Source organism: Linepithema humile, chromosome 4, assembly GCF_040581485.1.
Source record: "Linepithema humile isolate Giens D197 chromosome 4, Lhum_UNIL_v1.0, whole genome shotgun sequence".
Lineage (NCBI taxonomy): Eukaryota > Metazoa > Arthropoda > Insecta > Hymenoptera > Formicidae > Linepithema > Linepithema humile.
The window spans coordinates 17,464,478-17,487,547 of NC_090131.1; the positions used below are offsets into that span (position 1 = coordinate 17,464,478).

The following is a 23,070-nucleotide window of genomic DNA, read 5'->3' on the forward strand; positions in this document are numbered from 1 at the left end:
GAATCTTTTACGTAAAAAGACTGCACGGGTCTATCGGAGGAAAATTCCACGTAAAAAGATTGTCGCTTAATGATTTTTCTGACTTTTATTTACCCCCCTCGCAGCTAAAATTTTCATTCTCGCGAATAAGCGGTAGGTGCTAAAGAGATTAACTACATCATAATCCTACACGATGCTCGTAAAGTACGCAGTACCTGCACTCCATATCGCCGACGAAAGCATTGTCCGTGAAAAGAAGGAAAAAAAGGGAATATCGAAAGTGGTTTGAGAAGTTGGTGTGAGGATAATATAATGTGCAATCTTATCCTGATAGATGATCCATTCACTATCTTTATCGTCCCGGGAAGCAGCAGCGGAATAAAAAAGATTCGCGAGTTTAAATCTTCCAAGTATTGGAAGAATTGATATAAGCGCGTGTCTGAGAACTGCGGCTCGATATCGGGTATTATATTTATCCTAAAATATCGAACTGCATATATTTGGCAAGTGCGGAGACAACTTTATCTCTGTACATTTAGAGATCCCGCATCGTCCTAGATACAAGTCGCTCGCGATTAATTTCACGTTGAATTCAGGCAAAGCATGAAACTTGTAGGTGACTATGTATGTACCGTAAGTGACGGCTTCATCTCATATTACAGTAGTAACAGCCTGTTCGAGTCAGTCAATCCGCAGTAGTACAAGCGAGAACGTACGCGACTCTCGCAAGTGATAAAATCAAGCAATGTGTTCACTGGAAATTCCATAAAAACAATCGCACGACGATAGTAAATAAATTAGCGAAAAATTGCAATAAATTTTAGGCAGAAATTCTTGACGAGTTCAAATGTTTTTCGGAAATCTGATATTTTTTCGAAAATTTTCTCTATTACGTCTCAAGAGTCAGACATTACAATTTAAATCGATGCTAATTGAAAGAAAATTGTTATGAATTTTGATGCAAAATGTAAAGTTGATATGCAAATCTTCTTGACTCTTGCTTTTTGTATCTAATTATGAGAGAACTCTTTGAAACGTAATAGTAACTGTAGAACTTTATGGAGACGAGCCAGAACTCTATCAATTATATCGATATTCTGGAAACGGGATGTTAACTACGCGGAGGTGAACAATTCCAAAGTCGATCCGCGAAGAAACGATGAGGTCGGGGCGCCAATTAGAGCGGGCGGACGAAGATGGAAGGTGGTGGCCGGAAGGCAGAGCGCCGTATTTTCATTTGGCCGGATCGCTCGTCATCCGGCAGTTAATCCTGGTCGAGGGGACAAGCCCGGGGATGAACTAGTCGACGCAACGGGATCGTTAGTTTTAATCGTTCGACTGCTATTAGTTCGTGTCATCCCCCCCGTCTCCGTTTTCTGGCCTCTCGTTCTCTCACCGCGATCCCCATCCTTGTTCTCCGTTGTTGCCTCTTTGTCACTCACTTGTCGCTTCTTCCGCGGGTCACCTTTTCTCTCTCGCTTCACCGGGTCGGGGCTCTTTCTACCTCGTTCGCTCCTTAACTGCGTACTCCCCGGTGCCCGGGCTCAGACGACATTATCGATGGCGGGCATTAAACGTCTTTTGCCTTTTCCACCTCCCCCGCACACGCCCCGTTACCCGTCGCGAACGAAGCCGCGTCCCGTCTTCCACCCCCTCGTACCATCCGGCCCGACGTTCTCGCTGCTGTCGTTTTAACGTGGATTTCCTATCCGGTGGCTTTTGATAACGGCGCGGTGGCAGCGTCTTCCGCCACGTTGTGACGAAACCGAGGCGCTGAAAAATGAAGTGACTTGTGTATCCTGTCCTCGATAAGAGCGCCCGAATAGAGGTGACGTTCTTTTCATCGCTCGCTCGTGCGCGGACGAGACCGGGTCTCGAAGTAAAAACTGGGAAGCGCTATAACGTGTACGCGATCAATTTTCGACGATTTTAATTGAAATTTGATGACACAGTAAACTATCGACAAAAGTTCCGCGATCGTAGAAGAACGGAACGTTCAGCTCGACCTGCCGTATAAATAGAATTCGGTGGATACACACGAATGGCGAACAATAGCAATCATCCCGCACGAGAATCGAAAAATACAATTTCACGTTGTATTGTTCACCGCACTGGTACCGCACCGAAAGGTGACAATAACGACTGTAATTGATTCGCAAATTTTGAAAACCGGAATTGTTAAATAATTCTTGTGCTTTTGCCCCTCGGTCTTTTTGATAGCCAATAAATATATAAAATTCACGTTAACGAACCGAACGTTTGTATCATGGATGAGTGATTTAGCAGATATTTTTCGGGTGGTTCGAAAATATATTAACTACTGTAGCTATATTTCGAAATGTTGCACGAAATATCATTATTATTATACGTAGTTTGCTCGCGAAAGAATTAATACCGACAAACATAATAAAATATTTTATTCAACGTATGCTATTTAACAATTTTCCAAACATTTCCACGCTGACCGATATTATTTCGCAGTTTTATATATATCTTTTCTTTTATATTATGATCTTGACTTAGCATGCATAATTTAGTGCCGGCGATAAAGTATCATTAATGCATTCGGCTATAGCGGAAGTTCCTCTGAATACCGCCGGCGCCGCGGTGGACTTAGCTGTTTTAAAACAGTAAGTCTCTTACAATCGTTGGTTCCTTTGAAAGCGTACGTGTGAAAATCCAGCCAACGTAGACGACAGCTACGTGGCTCAGTAGCCACGAGCATTTTCATGCAAATGCACATCTCTGCGACCCTCATACTCTGCAACTGTGCAAAAACGGAAGACACCATTTTCGCGGTGAGATTCTTCTAACTATATATTGGCTGCCATCCCTCGGCCACTGTGACCGTAGTTGAATTTCAACTATGAATGTAATATACAGGGTGTCCACGAAATTGGCAACTAAAGTTAAAAGTATTGTTGTTAAAATTTGTCGGAAATTGAAATGAAAAATTGATACATGTATCGAATATTCGGTACTCTTCATCATAGTTACAAATTTATATGAAATAATAATTATCGTGTTTTAATAAATTTTTTATAGATTTTATAGACTATTCATTGTTTTTTTGGAAGAAAAATTGTACCAATGGGATTGTTTTTTAGTTCAAAATTTAATCGCATTATTTAATCTCGTAGCAAATTTTTTCGGCGCGCCCGGTATAAAAGAAACTGCAGATAGTATCAAGTATTGATGTGCGTTGTAAAAGATTCAGTTTTCCTTGCATTCACGATGCAATGACTATTCACTTTGTAATTCTATATCTTGAAGTGAACTCGTGCTGCACGAAAATAAACATTTCGGCGTACGTATACGTACATCTTGCACCACGCTACCAGCGTTTCAGCGCGCACAACATTGTTAAGCGTTCCGCAATAGCAATCTCGCGTTAGGAAAAGTCATTTGTATTAGAAATTGATGGTAGGAATTATTTATCCTCGCCTCTGACGATTTATAGAACGTCTGACGTATTGAAAATCCTTGGACCGATTTCGCGATATAATCAGACGCAGCCGAGGATCCATCCAGGTGGCTCTTAATGCGCGAACGCCAGCGGGCCGAATGCCGGAACGAAACTTGAAGTATTAATCCCGCCTCGGAAAGATATCGAAAGCAGCCGGTGCGAGAACCGTGTGTCCAGGAAAATTACACAGGCTAACGTAAAGTAACGGAATCTTAATCTCGTAGATCCCACGGCGCCGTGCCGAACGGGAAAGAAGAAGAAGAAGAAAAAAGCAGAAGAAGAAGAAGAAGAAGCAAGACAATCTGCTCCCGCTTGTCGACGAAGACTTGACGGGGACAGCAGATGGCCATCTCGCAGATTTTCCACCTGGCGGCTCGCGCAGCCTTGGGGTGTAATTTCGGTAATTTAATTTCTCGGCTTAATAGAGGGGCCCGGGATAGCAAAGAGACGAGGCAGCTGGAATGGAAAGAAACGCGGTCGACGCGAAGAGGAGAATTACAAGCAAGGGGAGGACATGAAAGTGGCACGTCCGTTAATACTTGGAGAAAATTAGCATACCGCTGCTCGTGGCGATAAACTAAGTAGACGCGATGACGAAAAGAAGCTTACTCCGTGCGTATTTTTAATTTTTAATTCTTTACCTTGGGCTTTTTGCAAGGTGTACAAAATATTACAAGAGCAACGATTGGCAGATAATAGAGAGATTTTAAAGATTGACCAATCAACGATAATGCATCACTAGTCACGAATAATCGCGTAAAAAAGGAGCACGCTGTCATTTAATAAAATATTAAATACACAGTGATATAATTTTTTATCGGATTATATAAATGCTATTATGCGATAGCGGGAAGCTGGCTCGCTGCGGCAAAATAAATGTCTATATCTGCGCATTACGATCCTCGGCCAGCGATGTATCGCGAGAAAGATAATTAATATTTTTAACAACACAATACTATCGCACTACAATAGTGGGGATCTAGCTCTTTCACGGGCTACGAGCGGATAAATCTCTACATCTGTACGCGATATGATCACCGCGGTAACATTGCTACGTTATATATTACCGTAACGAAAATAAATGCGACGAAAAGCGACACGGAAGGGGTGGTCGCGGTTTTTACCCGCGACAAGCCGTCAGCTTTAACGATCGCATAGGAGAGCGCGTCGGGCGCGTCCTGATTTCATTAACGGTTTTAAATACGGCAGCCTGTAATTCCGACCGCTCGCGCGGAATGCGACCGTAAACGTTGGGAAAGAAAGGGACTATTTCCATCATTGAGAAAATAAACATTTACATTTTTGCGGTGGCCGTCTTACTCCGTAATTGAGTTTTATAAATCGCTAAATACTCTTTTTCTGATTTAGTCGGCAAACCTCGGCGTTTTATACAGTACGGTTGACACAGCGCAATTATATAGCGCTGCGATAGTGTGGGTGTGACGTTATGACGGCCGTTCTATTACTTGAAACGCCTACGGAGACTAATAAGTGAATTATAAAATATGCAAGAATGTAATAAGCGCAGCGTTATAATTGTGAGCGAACGTGAGTGCAATTAGCGAATCTAGGATAATTAGTGTTGCCTTTCATGTATAAAACATATTTCACGCTTTTTGGGGGGGAAATATAGCATTATTATTATGAGAGGTATACACACAAAAACTTCCATCCAAGTGTAGATAGACCGCTTCGAAAACAGAGGATTCCTTTTATTGTATTCACCTTTTGCCAATACCGGAAAAGATTTTGACTAAAAATATTACACCATTTATAAGACATTGCTGAAAAAAATTGCCTTGGACACTTTTGTATACTTTTAACAAATTCATCAGAGAAATCAAAAAACTTCTTTATCACTCGCATAACCATTCCGTGTGCTTATAGAACACGACATCCAGTCGCGCAGTTTGCTGTCTGATTAAGACAGGCACACTACACTTGTCCCGCCTGTCGTTAGCGTGCTTCTGACTGCGTCAGCGACTAGTTGGATATTCCGTGTGCGATACTCCATAGCGGATACTCCATAGCGGTGTCCTGAAATATCACGGCACCAAGTCGCCGGGACCGTTTGCAAATGATAGATATACGATGCACGAACGCACCATATATCTAGCGAGTGCCGGATAATCTACTTTTCCTTAATTTATCTTACTCATACGTAACACAACCGCGGTACCGTGTAGTTGCGGATGATGGGCGCGCAAGTGTGCGAGATATACATAGCGTGTGCGCGCGCGCGCGTTATATAATAAGAACAGTTTTGGAACGCCGAAAAATTATTGCGTAATAATTAATCCAACTTATGCGGTGATATATGTCGAACGGGAAAAATTGTTATCTGTTCAGACTTCAACGTAATTCCGATAAAATACTGCACGAGCGTGATTTTCAATAAAAGTGGAATCTCAAAAATAGCGAAAAATATTTCAATATTTCAATCATTTTTCTGTATACATTATTTGACAAAAACGTCGATGCAGCCCGGCAAAATAATTCTAGTGATATTTGAATAGTCAAAACATTTCCAATATTTAAGATACAGATTATTTAAATTAGATATTTTTTGTAATGTGATATTGTTATCATATCTTTATCATTTTCTCATTTCTTATCAATATATGCAATACATGCAAATTTTCACCGAGTGGGAAGAGCCTTGCCTCGAAGCGTCGATTTTTTTAATTAATGTATAATATGCGCGTGTATACGCGCGGCGATCAGATAATTAACGAATAATTATACCTTCATCGTTCGCTGATTATATCTTCAGCACGCAACACGTATGCAGCGCGCAACTGTGATCTAAACAGGCGCCGTTCATTTATTATTCCGCGTCATTCGACGCTCATCGTTCGACAATGACGCGCGACGCCGACTAGAATAATAACGCGAAATTATGTCGATTCGAAACGTGCGGGTACTTTGCGCGTATACGCGGTATTGTATCTGGTCCGTGCAGCCGCCCGTTTGTGCTCTATTCGACTCTATACGAATCGATCGCGGATATCTATAAACCCTCTGCTTACAGACGTGCATAAATCGCATTCCAGTCGCGTTTGCGTGCAGGCACGCACCGTCGATTCGCCATCCTGCGGCGGCGACTGACAACGACGATGCGACCACATCGTCAGGTTGGTATTATTAAACGATTCGAGCTACAACGAGCAGCGAGTACAAATGCGCGGTGCGGATTGCCGGCGTCGCCTATATGTAAAATGCGTTCTGCGTAAGCGCACCGATAACGCCAGGCCGCACGACGTGCGCATTTTATTAAACGTCGAGCACAATATCGCCGAAATATAAATCGCCCCATCGGTCATTCCAATAATAGAAATAGTCAAAACCAAATCGATAAGGGTCATCTCGCTTTAATGCATCCACTAGGGCGGTGGCGTAACGTTGCATAAAACACACGCGAGCGTCCGCAATGCTTCCGCTAAAAAGCCTCGATAACCCTTCGCAACAAACACGCGCGCGCGCGCGCGCGTGCATTTTTTTTCTCTCAACTACACAAATTTTATCCGCCAGTTCCGCTTGCCGACGGGAAGCGGAACCCGATGCGCACCGTTTACTCTACGCCGTTTATTCTGTTACGTGTCAGTTGTTACCGAATAACGGATGGATGTTTTTCCGAATAAAGTTTTCATGATGCCCCGACGACCCTACTCGACTCTGCGAGCGCGTTATCAATATTGAATCGCCTCCAGAAAACATCCTTCGGTTTCCGTCATAAGAGAAAAGTTACTTTGTTTTCTTTTTCCACTCTCCCAATCGTCATTTCGTCGGTCGTTTCGACGGGACACATAACGCGTGTCCGTATTCGAGTTGATTTGAGTAGCACTGATTGACTCCCTATTATTATCGATCGACTTCTCGTTAACATGATAATGCGCGTTAGGAACGTGTCAAACCGTGCGTTCTCGTGACGCTCCGCAGCATCCTCGCGCAAATATGCGCGGCAGGAACATCGGTGAACGCGCATCCTGCCGTTAAGACAAGCAGCAGCTCGACACGTATCCTTCGGTCACGTGGAGACGAGAGCCCGAATGCTTGGGGTTCTCTACGTGTGAACGTTTGCCGAAACGGCGACGCCAATATTATCGTGAGTCGCCTCTAACGAGCTAGTGGACCTCGTCCGTGATAACGGCCGGCATGTAAACCCTCGTCGTTGCAATGTCACGTATAAGACATACGGCCCGATCATGTACCTGCGCGACTCTACAGTCAAGGCGAATCCGGATGTTCCCGTTGTGTCTCGAACACGATATAGAGTCTTGAAATTTCCATGTAGTCCTGGTTTAATTTTAGCGCGTTTTTATTATCGCTACTTTATTCGTGATTAAATTATAATAAAATATTTTAATAATTATTATAAAGCTCATTTTTATATGAAATTTAAATGATAAATTTTGCACGAGATGTGATGTGCGTGCAAGAAAAATTAATAATTGTCATTTCTTAAGTATGAAAGGGAAATTTAACGTTAGAAATTCTACGTGACCGCATGAATGCCTGCCTTGATGATATCAGGATGAGATTAACACGCGATGTTGTCTTGATCACGTACCAGCCGAACACACGTACTACGGCCAAAACAGATGCACGTTACGCGCAACGCAGTGGTTGCATCACATAAACAGGATTGCGATTATTTACAACCCTTTAATACGTTGCAAGTTGATGCAGCAAATGGTAGACCATTTTCGAATTTGCGGGCAATTGCAGCTTGCAATCCACGCATTATCAATACATGCGTATTTATCTTCGTAATTAATAATAATTTATCTTTGTGGTCAAAGTCCCCGTCTACTGTTAGAGCCGTGTGTACTCTACTGTTTATTTACCGTAAAATTAAATCGCGTTTCACAAATTGGAGCAAATATTCTGTATTTTCCCTATTTGCATACTATAATAAATTACAGATAATTATTTAGAAATTTTTTTATCAATTAATAATTATAAGCTATGCAGTAAAATTATGTATAATCACGCTGTGCGCGCGAAAATCTCCGAAATGCAAATTTGATTGATATGATTCTCTATTAACGCGTAGACAATTATCTATTAACGCTACGATTCCATCCACAATTATTAACGATTTGCGTACGTCGCCCTAATGTTGAAACGTAACTAATTAATGTCCCTGTAACAGTATCGTCCTCGTGACGTGCGTGCAATTCACAGATAGAAGATGACGTAAACGCGCAGAGAATCAGTTGCAGTCTCCGGCAAGGAAATTCGCACTGAAATCGTAATATTGTTGTCTGTCGGAAGATCCCAGCACGGTGATCTTGCCACACACAATACATACAGTCGTACATCTCTAATAGATACATCATCGTAGATGATATATCCATCTTCTACATGTATCCTACAGTATGACGAATGTCATACTGCCCGTTACTCCGCTTTCACCGCGGAATTAATGCAAAAATCGCGTTTCCGCTAATCTTACAAGCGATGAAGACGGTCTACGTGGACCGGCGGTGAACCGTTCTCAGCGAAAGATGAAGTACGGCAAGTTCTGGCTGCGGGCGGGAGGAGCGGGCGGCGGGACACATAAATAAGTGCATGTACGCGTGGCGGGTGTACACGACGCGCCTGAAAAGAGCATACGATCGTAGCGGATGAAAGAGGGCGGCGGAGACGGGATGAGGTATGGGTGGGTTAACAACGTGATCACGGTTCAAGCACTCCCGCAGGATCGCCACATCAGCTAGCCGGCCCACCCTTTCTCACCGCCGCCATCCAACCTCTTCTCCATCCGGTATTTTGCTCTCTCTTGCCCCCCCCCCCGCCCCCCTCCTCACTCTCTCCCACTCTTTCCCACGATTTCCCAACCGTATACGCCTGTATAGGTGCTCTCTCGCGTGGTCTGTCAAGATACCCCCGCTATCGTTTCCATCGATGCATGCGCGACGCGCTTATATGCACGTGCGAACCTGCCATGTGCAGATCGCCGGTTCGATCTGTCGATTAACGGCCTCTCGTAGCGTACAGCGAAACATTTCGATGTATCCGAAAACGCGGCCACGCGCTTCGGAAAAATGACAACCCTCTACCGCTTTCGCGAAATCGCGTTTTTCGATATTTCTCGTTTCTTCTGTTACGTCGTTTTTCGGCGTCACGCGAGGTATCGCTACTCCCCCCCCCCCTCTCTCTCTCCTCGCTGGCAAATATGCGGGGCAATAACGGTCGTTTTGAGAGACGGATAGTGGAATTAATCGTTCACGTTGCGCGTATTAATTAAGATATCGAGGAGCTTGATAAGAGCTTAACGGATATTATGCGGAGGATAGCAAGATTCACTCTGTTGCGCGATATTTTGCAGAGATTACTTCATAATTCTTCTGACGTTAATAAATCGCGCGTCTCTTGATATTACAAGCCGTAGCCTGTTAAGTCTTATCAGGCACGACTCCGCCATGCATCAACGCCGCGATTATTATTTCGGAAAACCTCGCTGTGCAAACGATCTATCTGGTTTGATGCAAGCATCGTGTACCACGTTTGTCTACACATCGTAACACATTGATTACAATACCTCGTGTTTTTCGCGTTTCACTCGCTTTTTGTATTATATCTTTACAATGCGAACGCGATGCTTATACGCGCCTACACGCTGCTATCGACATTAATTATACAGTATAGGTTTTTGTATATTATACATGATGATATTGTATATGTGCTTGTACAATGCGCGTATATACGGGAATTATACATAAATATATACACGTATTTCGTCATTGACACAAACACCATTAGCCCGCGCAAGTCATTCATAATGAAATTTCTCGATTGGTTGCATCGTGGCGAAGTTTGCCTGCGCACGTTAATTGACATCCCATCATTACTACTACCATTCGGCATTAAGAACTATTCGTAGCAGGCAGCGGCTGCCTTCGCCGCGTGGCGGCCATCTGAAAATACGAGCGGGATTTTCTCATCGATACCCCGAAAGTACCTATGCCCGATCTTGTGAATGCAATTTCATTAGTCTAATGGATTTCGATGCTCGAGACTGTAATCCGCCATTTTTTGCGAGCCGCGGCACGGAAAATTGGATAATTCATGGGTTTGAAGTAATGAAAGGGAATTTAACGCGGGCGCGAGAAAAGGCGCGTCCGCGCGCGCACGGAAGCGATCCGATAGCTTTAAAAATCGAGTCGACTGCGCGAGAAAAAAAAAAGGAAAGCATCGCGAACGACGTGGAAACAACGGTGGAATCCGGACAATTCAGGAACAACGCAATTACTCCATCACAATGGACCTGTCGATTGCGAGTTCTTTTGGCACGGCGTCTTACGCGATTGAACAAACTCGCGAGGCTGAAGGAGGACTTTTCGACCTTTTCAATTAATCGTTCAAGGATATTGGAATCGTCGAAAGCTCTTTCTCTCTTCCTCCCCCTTGAAATGTTTTAAGCTGTATAGTAGCATCAGTGTCTTACGTAATTATTCGTAAAGACTGGCGATGTTAAAAAGGCAAAATGGGAATTATATTCCGTAATGAACGTTGCGCGCAAATTTATGTGAACGCTCCGGAAACTTTTGTTTATATCAGTTTCGGTTTATATTAACCACATTTGGAATTTAATTGCGCCCCGGACGCTAACGTCCACTACAATCGCCTTTTACATATTTTACCCCTTTCGTTAATTAAGCTTCGCGAATAAAACGAATCTGAAATGTAGATTTCGCTGCGCCGCTGTTATGCGCGCCAAGGGGAATAATTTACTTTTTTTCAACAGCTACGCGTATGTCGCGCCCAAGCTAGTTATACTGCCTTTTTCACACAGAACTTCACAGCCCGTAAACACGAGAACGGAGAACCGGTGCACGTGGCTGTCGGTTAATTTAGCGCAGGTTCACGATGCTGGCGTTGTGCTACGTGTGCGTGCGTTCTCGCTCGACCGATTGTGTTCGCGCGTTATTTCAGCGCTTGAATTTTTAGTACCGTTTCTGCCGTTCGCGGAGGCTAAACTCCCCGGATACTGATCCAGAACGATCGACATACTCGCCGTCAACGTTGTATTACTATTGTTCGACGACTAGATTAAAAACAGAATCGAAAAATACAACGTGAAAAAAACGTAAAAGTAACAATGACGCATCGAATTAAAAGCTGATATAAATTTAAAATAAAAGTGTCATGAAATATGTATAAGAGTATGATTTCAAAAAACTATTTTTTGTGTGTAAAATTCGTATTAACGATTGTTGCAATGAATTGTGAATAAAAGAGTTGTATTAATAATGATCGAAAAAGCATTTATTTTATTTGATTTAAAAAAGCTTTACACGCTGAATTCATCGTTATCGAAATTAACGCGGATAAAAGTGGAAGTTTTATATGGAGCTTTCTCTTTTTTCAAGACTTTTCTTTACTTAATTCAACCATCGAGCACGCTTTCTTACAAAATAGAGATCGTTAAGAAAGTTATATGTTTTTTGCGTTAACGCGGCGTATCGTTGGATTTAGAATTACGAGCGAGAGAAATCTGACGAACAAGCAGGTGCTCCGCGCTGATCGATCCTGCGTGTCTTGCTTAAGTGGAGGACGTCGTTTTGGCGAAACCACATGGAGGGTGATCAAACCCAACAGAGACTAACGGAAGTAAAGTCCCCTACAGTACACGGCACGGTGCATTATGTACAAGAGCTTGCAATGAGGAAATAAATTGCCCACTTTTCTCAGGAGAAGCCAAAAATAATTCTCTACTTTCTTCAGAGACAGAGAGAGACGAAAATCAAGTAACTTTGCCTTAATAATAAACTGAAAGTCGGCGTATTAATTGCTAATATTTCGAAATGGCATTAAGACACTTCGCGACGTTTCTCGCATATCAAATACCTTCTTTTCAACTTTTAAATTCTCTCTTGCAAAAAAGTGAAACTCAAAAAAAAAAAAAAAAAAAAAAAAACTGACGGAACGGAACTGCGCAATGAAATTAATGAGAGAGGATATGGACGGAAAGGGACAAATTACTTTTCTGGCAGACGTTCCATTTCACGCACAATTTAACCGTGCGATCTCCGTAAAAGGCGTTTGCATGATTGCTTTGCTTGCAATATAGTTGAAAAGAAAACGATCAACGGTAGGGAGCGGAATCAGGCGAGCGCATCGCCCCGCTTTTACCTAATCACTTTTGTGATGGCTCGATTAATCTTACTCGCTGACGAAATCAGAGCTGTTGCTTTAATTGAGAACGTTCGGGAACAAGCTACATCGTCTTTACAGAAACGAGGAGACTGGACGAAAAATATCCCTCAGCTCTCTGTCGCATGATTTTTTAAATCACTAATTACATTCAAGATTAGACAAGATATTTTGAAGACACTTCGATTCTCAATGATAATTAAATTCAAGTCAAAATGTTGCAGACATCGGAAATATATTTGACTCTTACTTATTTTTTAATTACACAAGCTGCCAAGGAACCACGAGTACCAATCATCAAAAATCATGAGTGCCGAAAAAGTGAGCGTACCGACGAAATTTATCGAATTCCTCGCAACGATATAGGATCGCTTCTTTTGATAATAATTACGCTGCCGTTTTTCCTCTGCTATTTATTCAAAGTAGTCCATGAATACGAGAGGGTAGTTGTTTTCGGAATAGGTTGCTTTAAAGGCGGTCCAGAGGTAAATTTAAAAAATTGCTGACAGCCAATTTGAATAATTCGATGTTTTGAAGCCTTTTTCTATCTCCTAATTTAATGTACAGTAAAGGGAATATCACTTCAATTAAATCTTCTCCGCAGGAACATTCATCGTTCTGCCGTGCATTGATTATTGCGTGCACGTAGATCTGAGGACAGAGTCCTTTGACGTGCCGCCCCGCAGGAAGTGCTCATCAAAGATTCCGTCACCGTGAGCGGCGACGCGGTCATCTTCTACCGCATAAAGGAGACTCTAAATGTCGTTATAAAGATTGCGAACTATAGGTAAAGTAGAGAATAATGTTGCGCGATAAAGACGCAACAATGAAATATTGTGAAAAAGATTTTGAAACCTCAAATATACACAAGCAATGTTGATTGTCATCTTATTCGAATCGTTATTCTACGTTTCCAACGGACAGCAGTTTCCACTTTATTCTGACAATTTTGCTCGACGGCTTTATTTTTGCAGCTAGATAAAAGCGTTTCGCATAGTTTTTCCTTTGGTCACACGTCTTCGTCGTGCAGCTGGCACGGCATTTAAATACTTGATTGCGCGCGCCTTTTTGCCCGGCTCACTTCCGTACTCGTAATCTTTGTCTTTATTTTTGGTCATCGCGCGAATCAGAGGCGGAACGTGTGCAGCGCCATAATGAAAATAAGCTAATTGCACATGTTAAAAGCTTTTCGGGACTGCTGCAGCGGTGAACCGTGCAACGAGCTTTGCGCTGCTTACGGGGTTTTCCGTTGCGCAAAACTAATTCTCAGTTTATTTTCGCGAATGCAAAGCAATTGTCAACTTGGCAATTAGAATGCATTGCAGTGCAGAAATAATAAGCAGAAAGCAGCGTGATACAAAATGCGCTGGAAAACAATATCAATTCTCGCAAATTATGATTTTATTTCGTTTATCATATTTTTTTTTCAGCATAATTGATTTTTACACGCAGTTACACTGTAATAAAAGCGTTAACAGCGTCAGTATGGCGCGCACGTAACGCCACATTGCACCAATAATGCTTTTAGAGTCGCGTCGAAGGGGTCGGGCACGTAGCCGGTTTCTGGTCCGTTAAAAATTACGAGGAATGGTCGACAGCGTGTCGACGTCCGGCGGCGTTCCGTTGGGGGTTTAACAGCGGCACCGGCTACCAGCGGCTCGTTCACGGTTTGTCGCTCCGACGGCAGCGAGTCACGGCCCGTGTCACCCTGTGCACTTACTTCTCCAGCCATTCGACGCAACTACTGGCCGCGAGTACGCTGCGTACGGTGCTTGGCACGAGGAATCTCGCTTAGATCCTGCCGGAGCAAGAGACCATCTCTCACGCCATGCTAAGCGCTCTGAATGAAGCGGCGAATCCTTGGGGAATCAAAGTTGAACGGGCCGAGATGAATATTTTGTCTCGATATTTCAGCGGAAATTACACGACGTGTTGTTTGCCCTCGTAACTGGCACGCCCATTTACATAATTAATTTGTTCATTGTTCAGGACAGCGAAGAGGAATCGGGAGGCGTCATTTTGCGAATTAATTTTTTAGTGATTCAATCGGAAAATATATGTTCTACGAGAGAGTGTTTTTTTTTTTTTTTTTTTAAAATCGCGATGGTGAATGTTTTCACTTGAAACCTATTGATAACAATTTATATGGTTTTGTGTATAATTAACATTATGTATAATTAATTAATAACAATACAATTAACATAAAATGATTGCATTTCTGGGAAATCTCTATTTTACTTGCGCTAACAGCGGTCGTGCGAAACGAAGGAAAGAAAATTGTTACAAACTAGCGATCAGCAAATATGCAAATACGAAATCGCTTGATCGGCAAATAATGCAAACATCGTGCAGCTGCGGAAGTGCGATCCGATAAAAATAATGCGCTAACGAAAATGTATTTCGGTTGACGAAAAAAAAGGTAGGACGCGGCGCGATTTAAAATTTAAATGCTTGCCGAATCCGCGTTCGCGTAAAACAAGTCGACGGTCGTTTATTTGCTCGCCGCGCGAACGATAAAATTTCACAGGCGGACAGAATGAATCGATACGCTTATATTTACATCGGCAAAGAGTTATTAAGGAGTAATTAGATTGCAGTTATATATTGCAGTGCGCGTAGCGGCATGGCAATATTACCGTTTTGATATTAACTCTTTGCGCTCGTACATCATAATGATTTCGCCATAGACGTTTATTACAATTCCGTACATGTTTTTGCAACTCGCAACTATAAATACCGAATATTTTTCAAATGACATATGCCAGAAATTAATTATTATATCAAACATCTGTAATAGCATTAAAATGAGAAACATTTTAAACGTTATTTTATTATTTTTATTTAAATTAAAAAAGCCTCGACATCGAGCCCCTGGAGGATTATTTTAAAGCGCAAAGAAGTACATATTGGAGATTCAACGATAATATTTATCGTTAAAAGTACGATCCGTAATCGTTTTAAGGTCGCTCACGATTGCACTCGCATATTTGTTCATGTATTCCCTGGCCCCGCGATCGTGTCCCGAACGGATATCTAACGGATGCTTCCGCTTTCAGAAAGGACGTCCGACTTCCGGTGCAGCTCCAACGAGCCATGGCCATGGAGGCGGAAGCTGCGAGGGAGGCGAGGGCCAAAATGATTGCAGCGGAAAGAGAGATGCGAGCTTCCCAATGGAGAGTTCCCGTTCCTTGAAAGAGGCCAGCGATGTCATTTCCACGAGACCTGTCGCCCTGCAGGTATGTACGTACAGCATACTCGTATTTTGTCTCTTGAGAACAGAAACTCGACATTAATTATCAAGCACTAATTATCTACTATCGTAAATTGTTTCTTTATGTTACGTTTCTTTTTCCGATTTACGGTTCTAGATACTGCTCTCACAGGACTCATATGAATCGCTCAGTCACGATTTATCCAATAAAATTAATATTTGCGTTTTGCAAAATTAATATGCGCGACTCAAAGCGAATTGTTTTAATTTTCCATTTATCGACAAGCATAACTGCGTGCATTATAAAATTGGATGTTTAATTATCGAATACCAGAACATTTGCGTTAACACTGTTTTCACGGAATTTTATTTCCAAATATTTTGAAAACCATCGCTATAGAAAGCTCAATGAAAAGAACGGACACGAGGCTTTGTTTTCACTATTCATTCTATTAATAACATTGTATCCCATGCGCGTGATTCCGTGTAGCGCAATTAAACAAAAATTCTCGGCCACGAGTTGAATGTCATAATTAAAAGATAATACGGGAGAGAAAAAATACATCATATTTTTTCAACTCTTGTGTCGACAGCTGCGGTACCTTCAAACCCTGAACAATATATGCAATGAGAAGAATGACGGTTATATTCCCGTTGCCGGTTGAGTTCATGGCGCCTTTATTCACACCCAGCTTATACGTGGTCGGGAAACTGTGCAGATGGTGGAAGCCTTACGTAAGGTGGACGATAAACATTAAGAATAATGATGTTACAATTAGTTTATGTGTGAAACAACACAATTATACTTATATTGTTACAACAGAAATTACAAAAATGCTTCACGAAAATGTGAACAAATTTTTATTTAATTTAGATATTAATATAAGATTTGATCGAAAGGAAAGAATAAATATTTTTTACTTTGCATTCTCAAGACTCAATTTGTTGCGTGTGGAAAATTGGCCTTTTTTTTCAATTAGAAAATAAATGAAATATTAAACTAGAATTAAAAACACAAAATAGCCGGAATTTTCATGAGTTTGATTTTTCCATTAAAAATAATTTATCAACTTCACACACTCGTTGGTATGCAATTTCAAAAACTTTATAATAATATTCACTGATCACAAAATCGTCGTGCATAAAAACTTTCGGAATGAGGAAAAGATAAATGTACTAGTAGCAAAGTTTTGCCGTATAAGTTTTTTTCTTTTAAAACGCAAAAAGCGTAAAGAATTTGTGACAAGAAGGAAGGTCGTATTTTTATACGTCAGTTGCATTCTCAATGCAGTCATTTTTTCGACGCGTAGAAAAAAAATGTCATTTGCATTTGACGATTTATCGACTAGAGCAAATTAATCACGCAACCTGTGATCCAATTCGCGAGAGATGGCTGTGCCCGATGGAGATTCGATAAACACGTGCTCCGATGATAAGATCGCTTTCAAAGCGTACCTTCGTTTAACTAAACCCACTGACCCGGCTCGTGCAAACGGTCCCACGCCAGATATCGTACACGTATTTTCCCACATAGGGAAATGGTCTCTGGCCGGCCGTCGGGCGAGTTTACGATCAGCGCCATCGTGATTTGCATACGATCCGTCTACCATCCAATCCGACTACTATTCCTCTTTCCGTTTAGCGTTACTAAATACCGTTGAATTCGCTTAAACTCCATTCGCTCGATCGCTGTTTTATTAGCTCCCATTTCTAGATCGAACATTTCGGACACCTTGCGGTTTTACGCCCGACTGCACATTCTTGTTTAAGATTGTTGCCGGTTTTACCGGAGTCTGAAGCTACATTTTCAGGGAAAATTAGCACTATTATATGCACGCTTTATATATTTTTATTCGCAATAATAGTACAAAAGTTAGATTTTTACGACATTAATTCAACAAATTTTGATGTTAATTGTCAAAGTTGAATTGTCTTTTTATATTTTTATCAAAAACTAGAAATACGATTTATTATTCATAATGCACAGACTGTCAAAGGTTAATCGTATTAGTTAATCGTATTTTTATTATCCCATTTCGTTCCGGACGTTTGGGGCTCAGTGGGTTTCATTCGCTCGAGTGCACAGACTTTTTCAAGATTGCTGTGACGCGATCCATCGACATTTATCTCTCACGGAAAAACCGCGCGATATAAAACTTTTATTTTTTCAAGTCACAGCGGCATGTAAATTCGAAGAATAGGATGGTGCGCAAAATCGACGCAGAGCGAATCTTTTTGTACGTCGCATAGGAAGCTCTCAGCAAGCGCGGTTTTGTCCGACGTGCATTCGATTATGCTCGTAAAAGGAAATGCCATTATTCGCCAAACGCACGAAATTCGATTGCAAAGAGAGCGGAGGAAGCGCTTGAAAGTTCTTCGTTTCTTTTCATTCTTGCGTGTGTGCGCTCATATCCAATCCTTTTATCTACGACATGAAGTTCGACATTAATTGCATAATTAGAAATATTATTTTTCGTTTGTTCTCATTTATAAGCGATGAAAGGAGAGACATGCTGCATCGCAATAATTGTCGTGTAAATATTTCAAAAGTGGATAAAGATTAATTGCGGTCCATTGAAACGTGCAATTTTGAAGCGTGGCCTACTTCATAAATTTCGCGCGTTTCGTAATTTCCGAAACATTTCGATGCGTTTCCATTTAATCACGATAAACAATGCACGATTTGGGGTAGGCGGCTCCGCACGCGCCTATGTACACTTCGGCTATGTACACTTCTCTCCGTGTTCGCGATTGGCGGACGTGCGCCGCGGAACGCTAATCGAGCGACGCAGTGGCGGGTGAGAGAGCTTGCATTATGCTAACGATATTCGGCAAAACGAATGGCTCGGCCGTACAAAAAGGCACCGGTGTCATATATTAAAGAAATCCTCTCTCGCCCTTCGCATTCGACCCTTCGCGCATATTCATCTCAAGGGGAACAGGGGCGAATTCCACTCTACCGAGTCGCGTTCAATGGCCAAGCATGCATTCAACAATCGCGATAACTGTTCCTAGCCGACCTGCCTCGCACAATGACGACGCGCTGACTGGTTTTTTACCGGGACACTAGGAATACCAACCAATTAAAAGAACAATGGAGCCTGCAAATACCATTGTCATCCACTGCGCTCGTTCCTGATCGTAGCTACAAGCACACTTTTGCGCTTTTTGTACACATCACGGCTTTTATTTTTTTAATGGTAATTGCGACGAGTAGATCTCATTTCCCGCGATGACGCTTCGCCATTGTTACTAATATATTTTTGTAAATATTAAGGTAATTAAAGAGATGATGTTATCACCGTTTTCTCTCTTTCATGAGATTTTAGAAATAGTCGCGCGTAATAAAATTCTTGTGCAAATTTGAAATTTTTCTACATGCTACTCTCAAGAATGCTTTTGACAGATTTGATTAAATTATCTTTTCAATATTTAATTTTTAATATTTAACATTTGAATTGAAATTTTATTATTCTAAATTACATAAAATTTTGCAGCTGCAATTTAATTACTGAATAACCCAGATTTTTATCTAATTGTGACTCGAAAGCTGTCAGAATTCACAAATAATGTTCTTTTCGTTCGTATCTACATATAATGGAAAAAGTGCGACTCTCTTCGTAGAAGAGATCTTCGCACTCCAGATCTCGGTGTTCAAATATCACGAGCGAAAACGAGCTCTCGCAAATGGGAAGATAGAGACTACAAGGAAGTGGATCGGAAACAGTGGGAGGGTGGAAAGAAATAGAATTACGAACAGTCGAGTGGCGCAATAGCGAACGTATTACAGACACGGTGATGTTTCTCAACACGTCGGTTGCCAAGCCCGCGATGGTAAGCTAAGAGCGTGCATTTCGCAAGAATGTAAAGCGCGCTTGCCAGGCGGATAACTTCCGCAATAATGGTCCATTTCGCGAAATCCGAAACGCGCCGGCGCGTTTCGGATTTCGCTACTAATCTCGCCCGGATGTCGTAACGTATTTTATCGCGCCGCCGTTCTTGGTTATCGCAGACGTAACTCACTTCTAAATCTCATTTAGCTTCCTCACATCGGTACGGATACCGAGCGTAGATGATGCGTTGCATACTTTACAGATCCCTCGCGTCGATACGTTGCACTTCACAAGCGGCGCTGAGTAGTTCCACAAAGTTTACACGACTTTAAACGAATTACTCGATTTGCGTTACATCCGATTATACGCTGGCGCGAAAACTTCGAATTGCCTGACGTCCCCGTGGATTATCGCAATGTCTGCGAAATGATTAAACACACTTTGCGCGACTACTATGTTTTCGCGGCTACGTCGCCGTGGATTTTGCAGAATCCGTGTCAATACGTATATATGTATACGCGAAAATTGAATTAACACGCGGAGAATAATCTCGCGCGCGATAGCTAAGATACGTGAGTTGTTACAATTAAGGGATGATCACGTTCACCCCCGGTTTAACCGTCACGTTTAAAGCCTCCCTCCCTCCCTCATGCTCGTAAACGTGACTGGTGAAATAATGCGCGATTACCGCGGTGCAATATTCAGTAACCCTGCCGTCATTAGGTCACTAATCACTTTATTCGGGCCGGTAATTAGCGCAGAATAAATTACATCTTTCGTGAATTTACACGGAAATGTAAGCAAAACTTTAAAAGAAGAAAGAGAATTTGAGGAAAGAAAAAGCCTGTTCCGGCAGAACAATTCGCGTTATCGCAGATTAATATCAGTCAGAAGTACGAAATTTTATCTCGAATTAATTTTGCGGTGATTCATCTCGGGGAAACCTTCATAAAGTACCACCTTACCCATGTAATAATCAGTTTCACCTAGCCTCTATATATACGCGGGCACATAGCGAACGATCGATCTATCACGGTCCGACTATTACAACGTTACAATCAGACGTAAGAATGCAGGAGCGGAATTCTGCGCCGGCGAAGGCACGATGCGGCGCGGCGGCCTAATCGCCTAATTAACCGCAGACGCATCGACGATTTATCCGAGCGCGCGCAAGGTGGGAGGGTGAGAGAGGAAGGGGAGGGCGAAGACGCGCGGGGGATATGATTAATGTTTCGGCGGGGCCGCGGGCGAGAGAGATGAGCTTCTCGGCTTCTCTCGTGCGCCGTGAATCGCGCGGACGGTCTCGCGCGCGCACACGGAGGCCAAACAATCTTTCTCTCGCGTATCCTCCTTACGTGTGAAGAAATACTTCTCTCCGGTACGACCGCCGCCGCCGCCGGCCGCCCATCCACCTGCAAAATAATTTCTCGAAGGGATAGTCTGGAAATGGGTGAGTTATGTTGTCTGGAGTTTTATGTTTCCGCCCCCGGCACGCCGCCGTCGCCGTCGTCCGGACCCCCATAGTTTTCGAACTTCTCGGACGGCGTAAAGCGCGGAAGAAACGTGACCGGGGCTTCGTATGGAGCGCGAACAAACGACGGTGTCGTGACCGACCTTAAGACGACTGGTCGGCCTCCGCGCGCTACGCGCCGCCATCGGCGGGCAAATACACTCGGCGGTGTACCTGGTGCGACGTACCGAACGACGACGGGCGTCCCGCGGCTCAACCGTAATCGAGCGTTCGTTATTTGTTTGCGGGGGACAAACGCGTCTCTTTCGGAAGATGGATCTCGCCCCCGTAACGCTAGATCACCGCGATCGTTAAACCGCGTACACATCGGCGAGCCGTGAGAAGTGAAAAAGCGGATTCGTTGAGCGCAATTCGAACTCAAATACTATTTGATTTTGCTCTTCCAAAAGTAACTTTGAAAAGATTAATTTTCAAGCTGTGTAGCTTTCTCGAGAGACGTTTAATAAGCGATGAGTTTTTCGTCTTAACATCGAAATTGGAGAGATGATAACTTTCAAATGTAAATTCAAAGTTAAATTGCGAGTGTTTTAATTTTGTTTAATGGACGGCTTTTAGCAACTTATCGCTTGCCAATGTGCACACGGCCTTAAAGGGCAGAAAGCAATTACAGGGTGAACCGACACTGCGCCGGTTAAAGCTGCGAAACTACACGATGAGATAAAATGGATGGAGCGCCCGCACGCGCAGGCAATGAATAGTAGTTCTAACATTTAATCCTTTGCGGCACTCGCATTTAATTAATATAAATACATTATAAACTACATTAAAGAGATTCATACTTTATTCATTGTAACGTTTTCTTTATCATTAATTTTAAACGGCACATTTCTTATAAAAACTCACTAAAAATAAGTGCATGATAAAAAGAGATATTTTTTTTCGACAAACATTTTAATCATCCAACGATATTTCGCTGACCCATTGATTTATCTATGTCACGTTTGACACGGGATGAGCGATTAAAATGAGATTCTGCGATAACACCGTTAAGGGTGTCCTCGAGGACACGAGCGCCGCTTCAGGTACCGCCGTAGTCATATCTCTTCAGCCTAAGCTTTTCGCAGAATTGCAGACTGGCGATCGGCGAGGGCGCGGGTGATATATCGTTTTGCGCCCTTTCTCGGTGCGGCGAGAACGCGAATATTAGGCGAACGGAGGCGTCAAAGACGAAGCGAGGCGCGGGCGTAACGGAGGTAAAAATGAAACCGGAGGTGGAAACACAAGCGTGCGCGCGCGAACGGAGTGACGGTGCGGGGTGAGGATGGGAGGGAGGGCAGCAGAATTTCTGGATTTCATTATGCAGCCTCTTAAAGTTGGCATAACTCCCATTGGTCGTAAATATGAGTTACGACTGGCCGAAATAGCTCGGCGCACCTTACTATATCTACATACGAGTCTCCAGTAGGCTATAATTTATTTCGCCGGCTCGTAGCAGAGGGTCCAATGAATGAAAACAGTCGGCCGCCTTGACGTGTGCCCTCTTTTATGTCTTACTCTGACGCTTGGGCAAAAGTTTTGAAGCAATCATTGCGACATAATCGGAAATCATTGAGCTGGATGGGGAGCTATTTAGTTTGAGAAATAGCTTGCTTCGCTTCCCATTGTGATCATAGCTTGCTAATACCGCTTTCAAACGGCGTTATTCAATTGAAATCGCGATGCAAATGGTTGGCATGAATGTACAGAGATACTGAAATTGAGTGAAATAATTAATCTGTTTAGAGCAGAGAATGATATAAAAAAAAGTAAGTTGTGGAATACAGATACATTTTCTGATTATGCTTCTCTTTGAGACGAATAAATACGGAAACTAATATTGAATTTTCAGTACGATGCTCTGTAAAATAATTCTGTTTAAAAATCTTTGTAAAGTTTGTGTGTTTACTTT

At 42.5% G+C, this 23,070-nt stretch overlaps 1 protein-coding gene across 11 annotated transcripts in view; it reads left to right on the forward strand.

Moving 5' to 3' along the window:
* Window positions 1–23,070, forward strand: part of LOC105670217 (uncharacterized) — a 231,340-nt gene that overhangs the window by 159,741 nt on the left and 48,529 nt on the right. For 6 of the 11 annotated variants that reach the window (XR_010889665.1, XR_010889664.1, XR_010889667.1 and 3 more), the window contains exon 11: window positions 15,664–15,843. Coding sequence is in view for 5 of the 11 variants with exons in the window: in XM_067352979.1 (XP_067209080.1) it covers window positions 15,664–15,843 (180 nt within the window). In the remaining 6 variants the exon portion in view is untranslated. Of the gene's footprint in view, window positions 1–15,663; window positions 15,848–16,411; window positions 16,621–23,070 lie in introns of those variants that run through there. The other 5 variants (XR_010889668.1, XR_010889669.1, XM_067352980.1 and 2 more) reach the window with 3 other exon arrangements.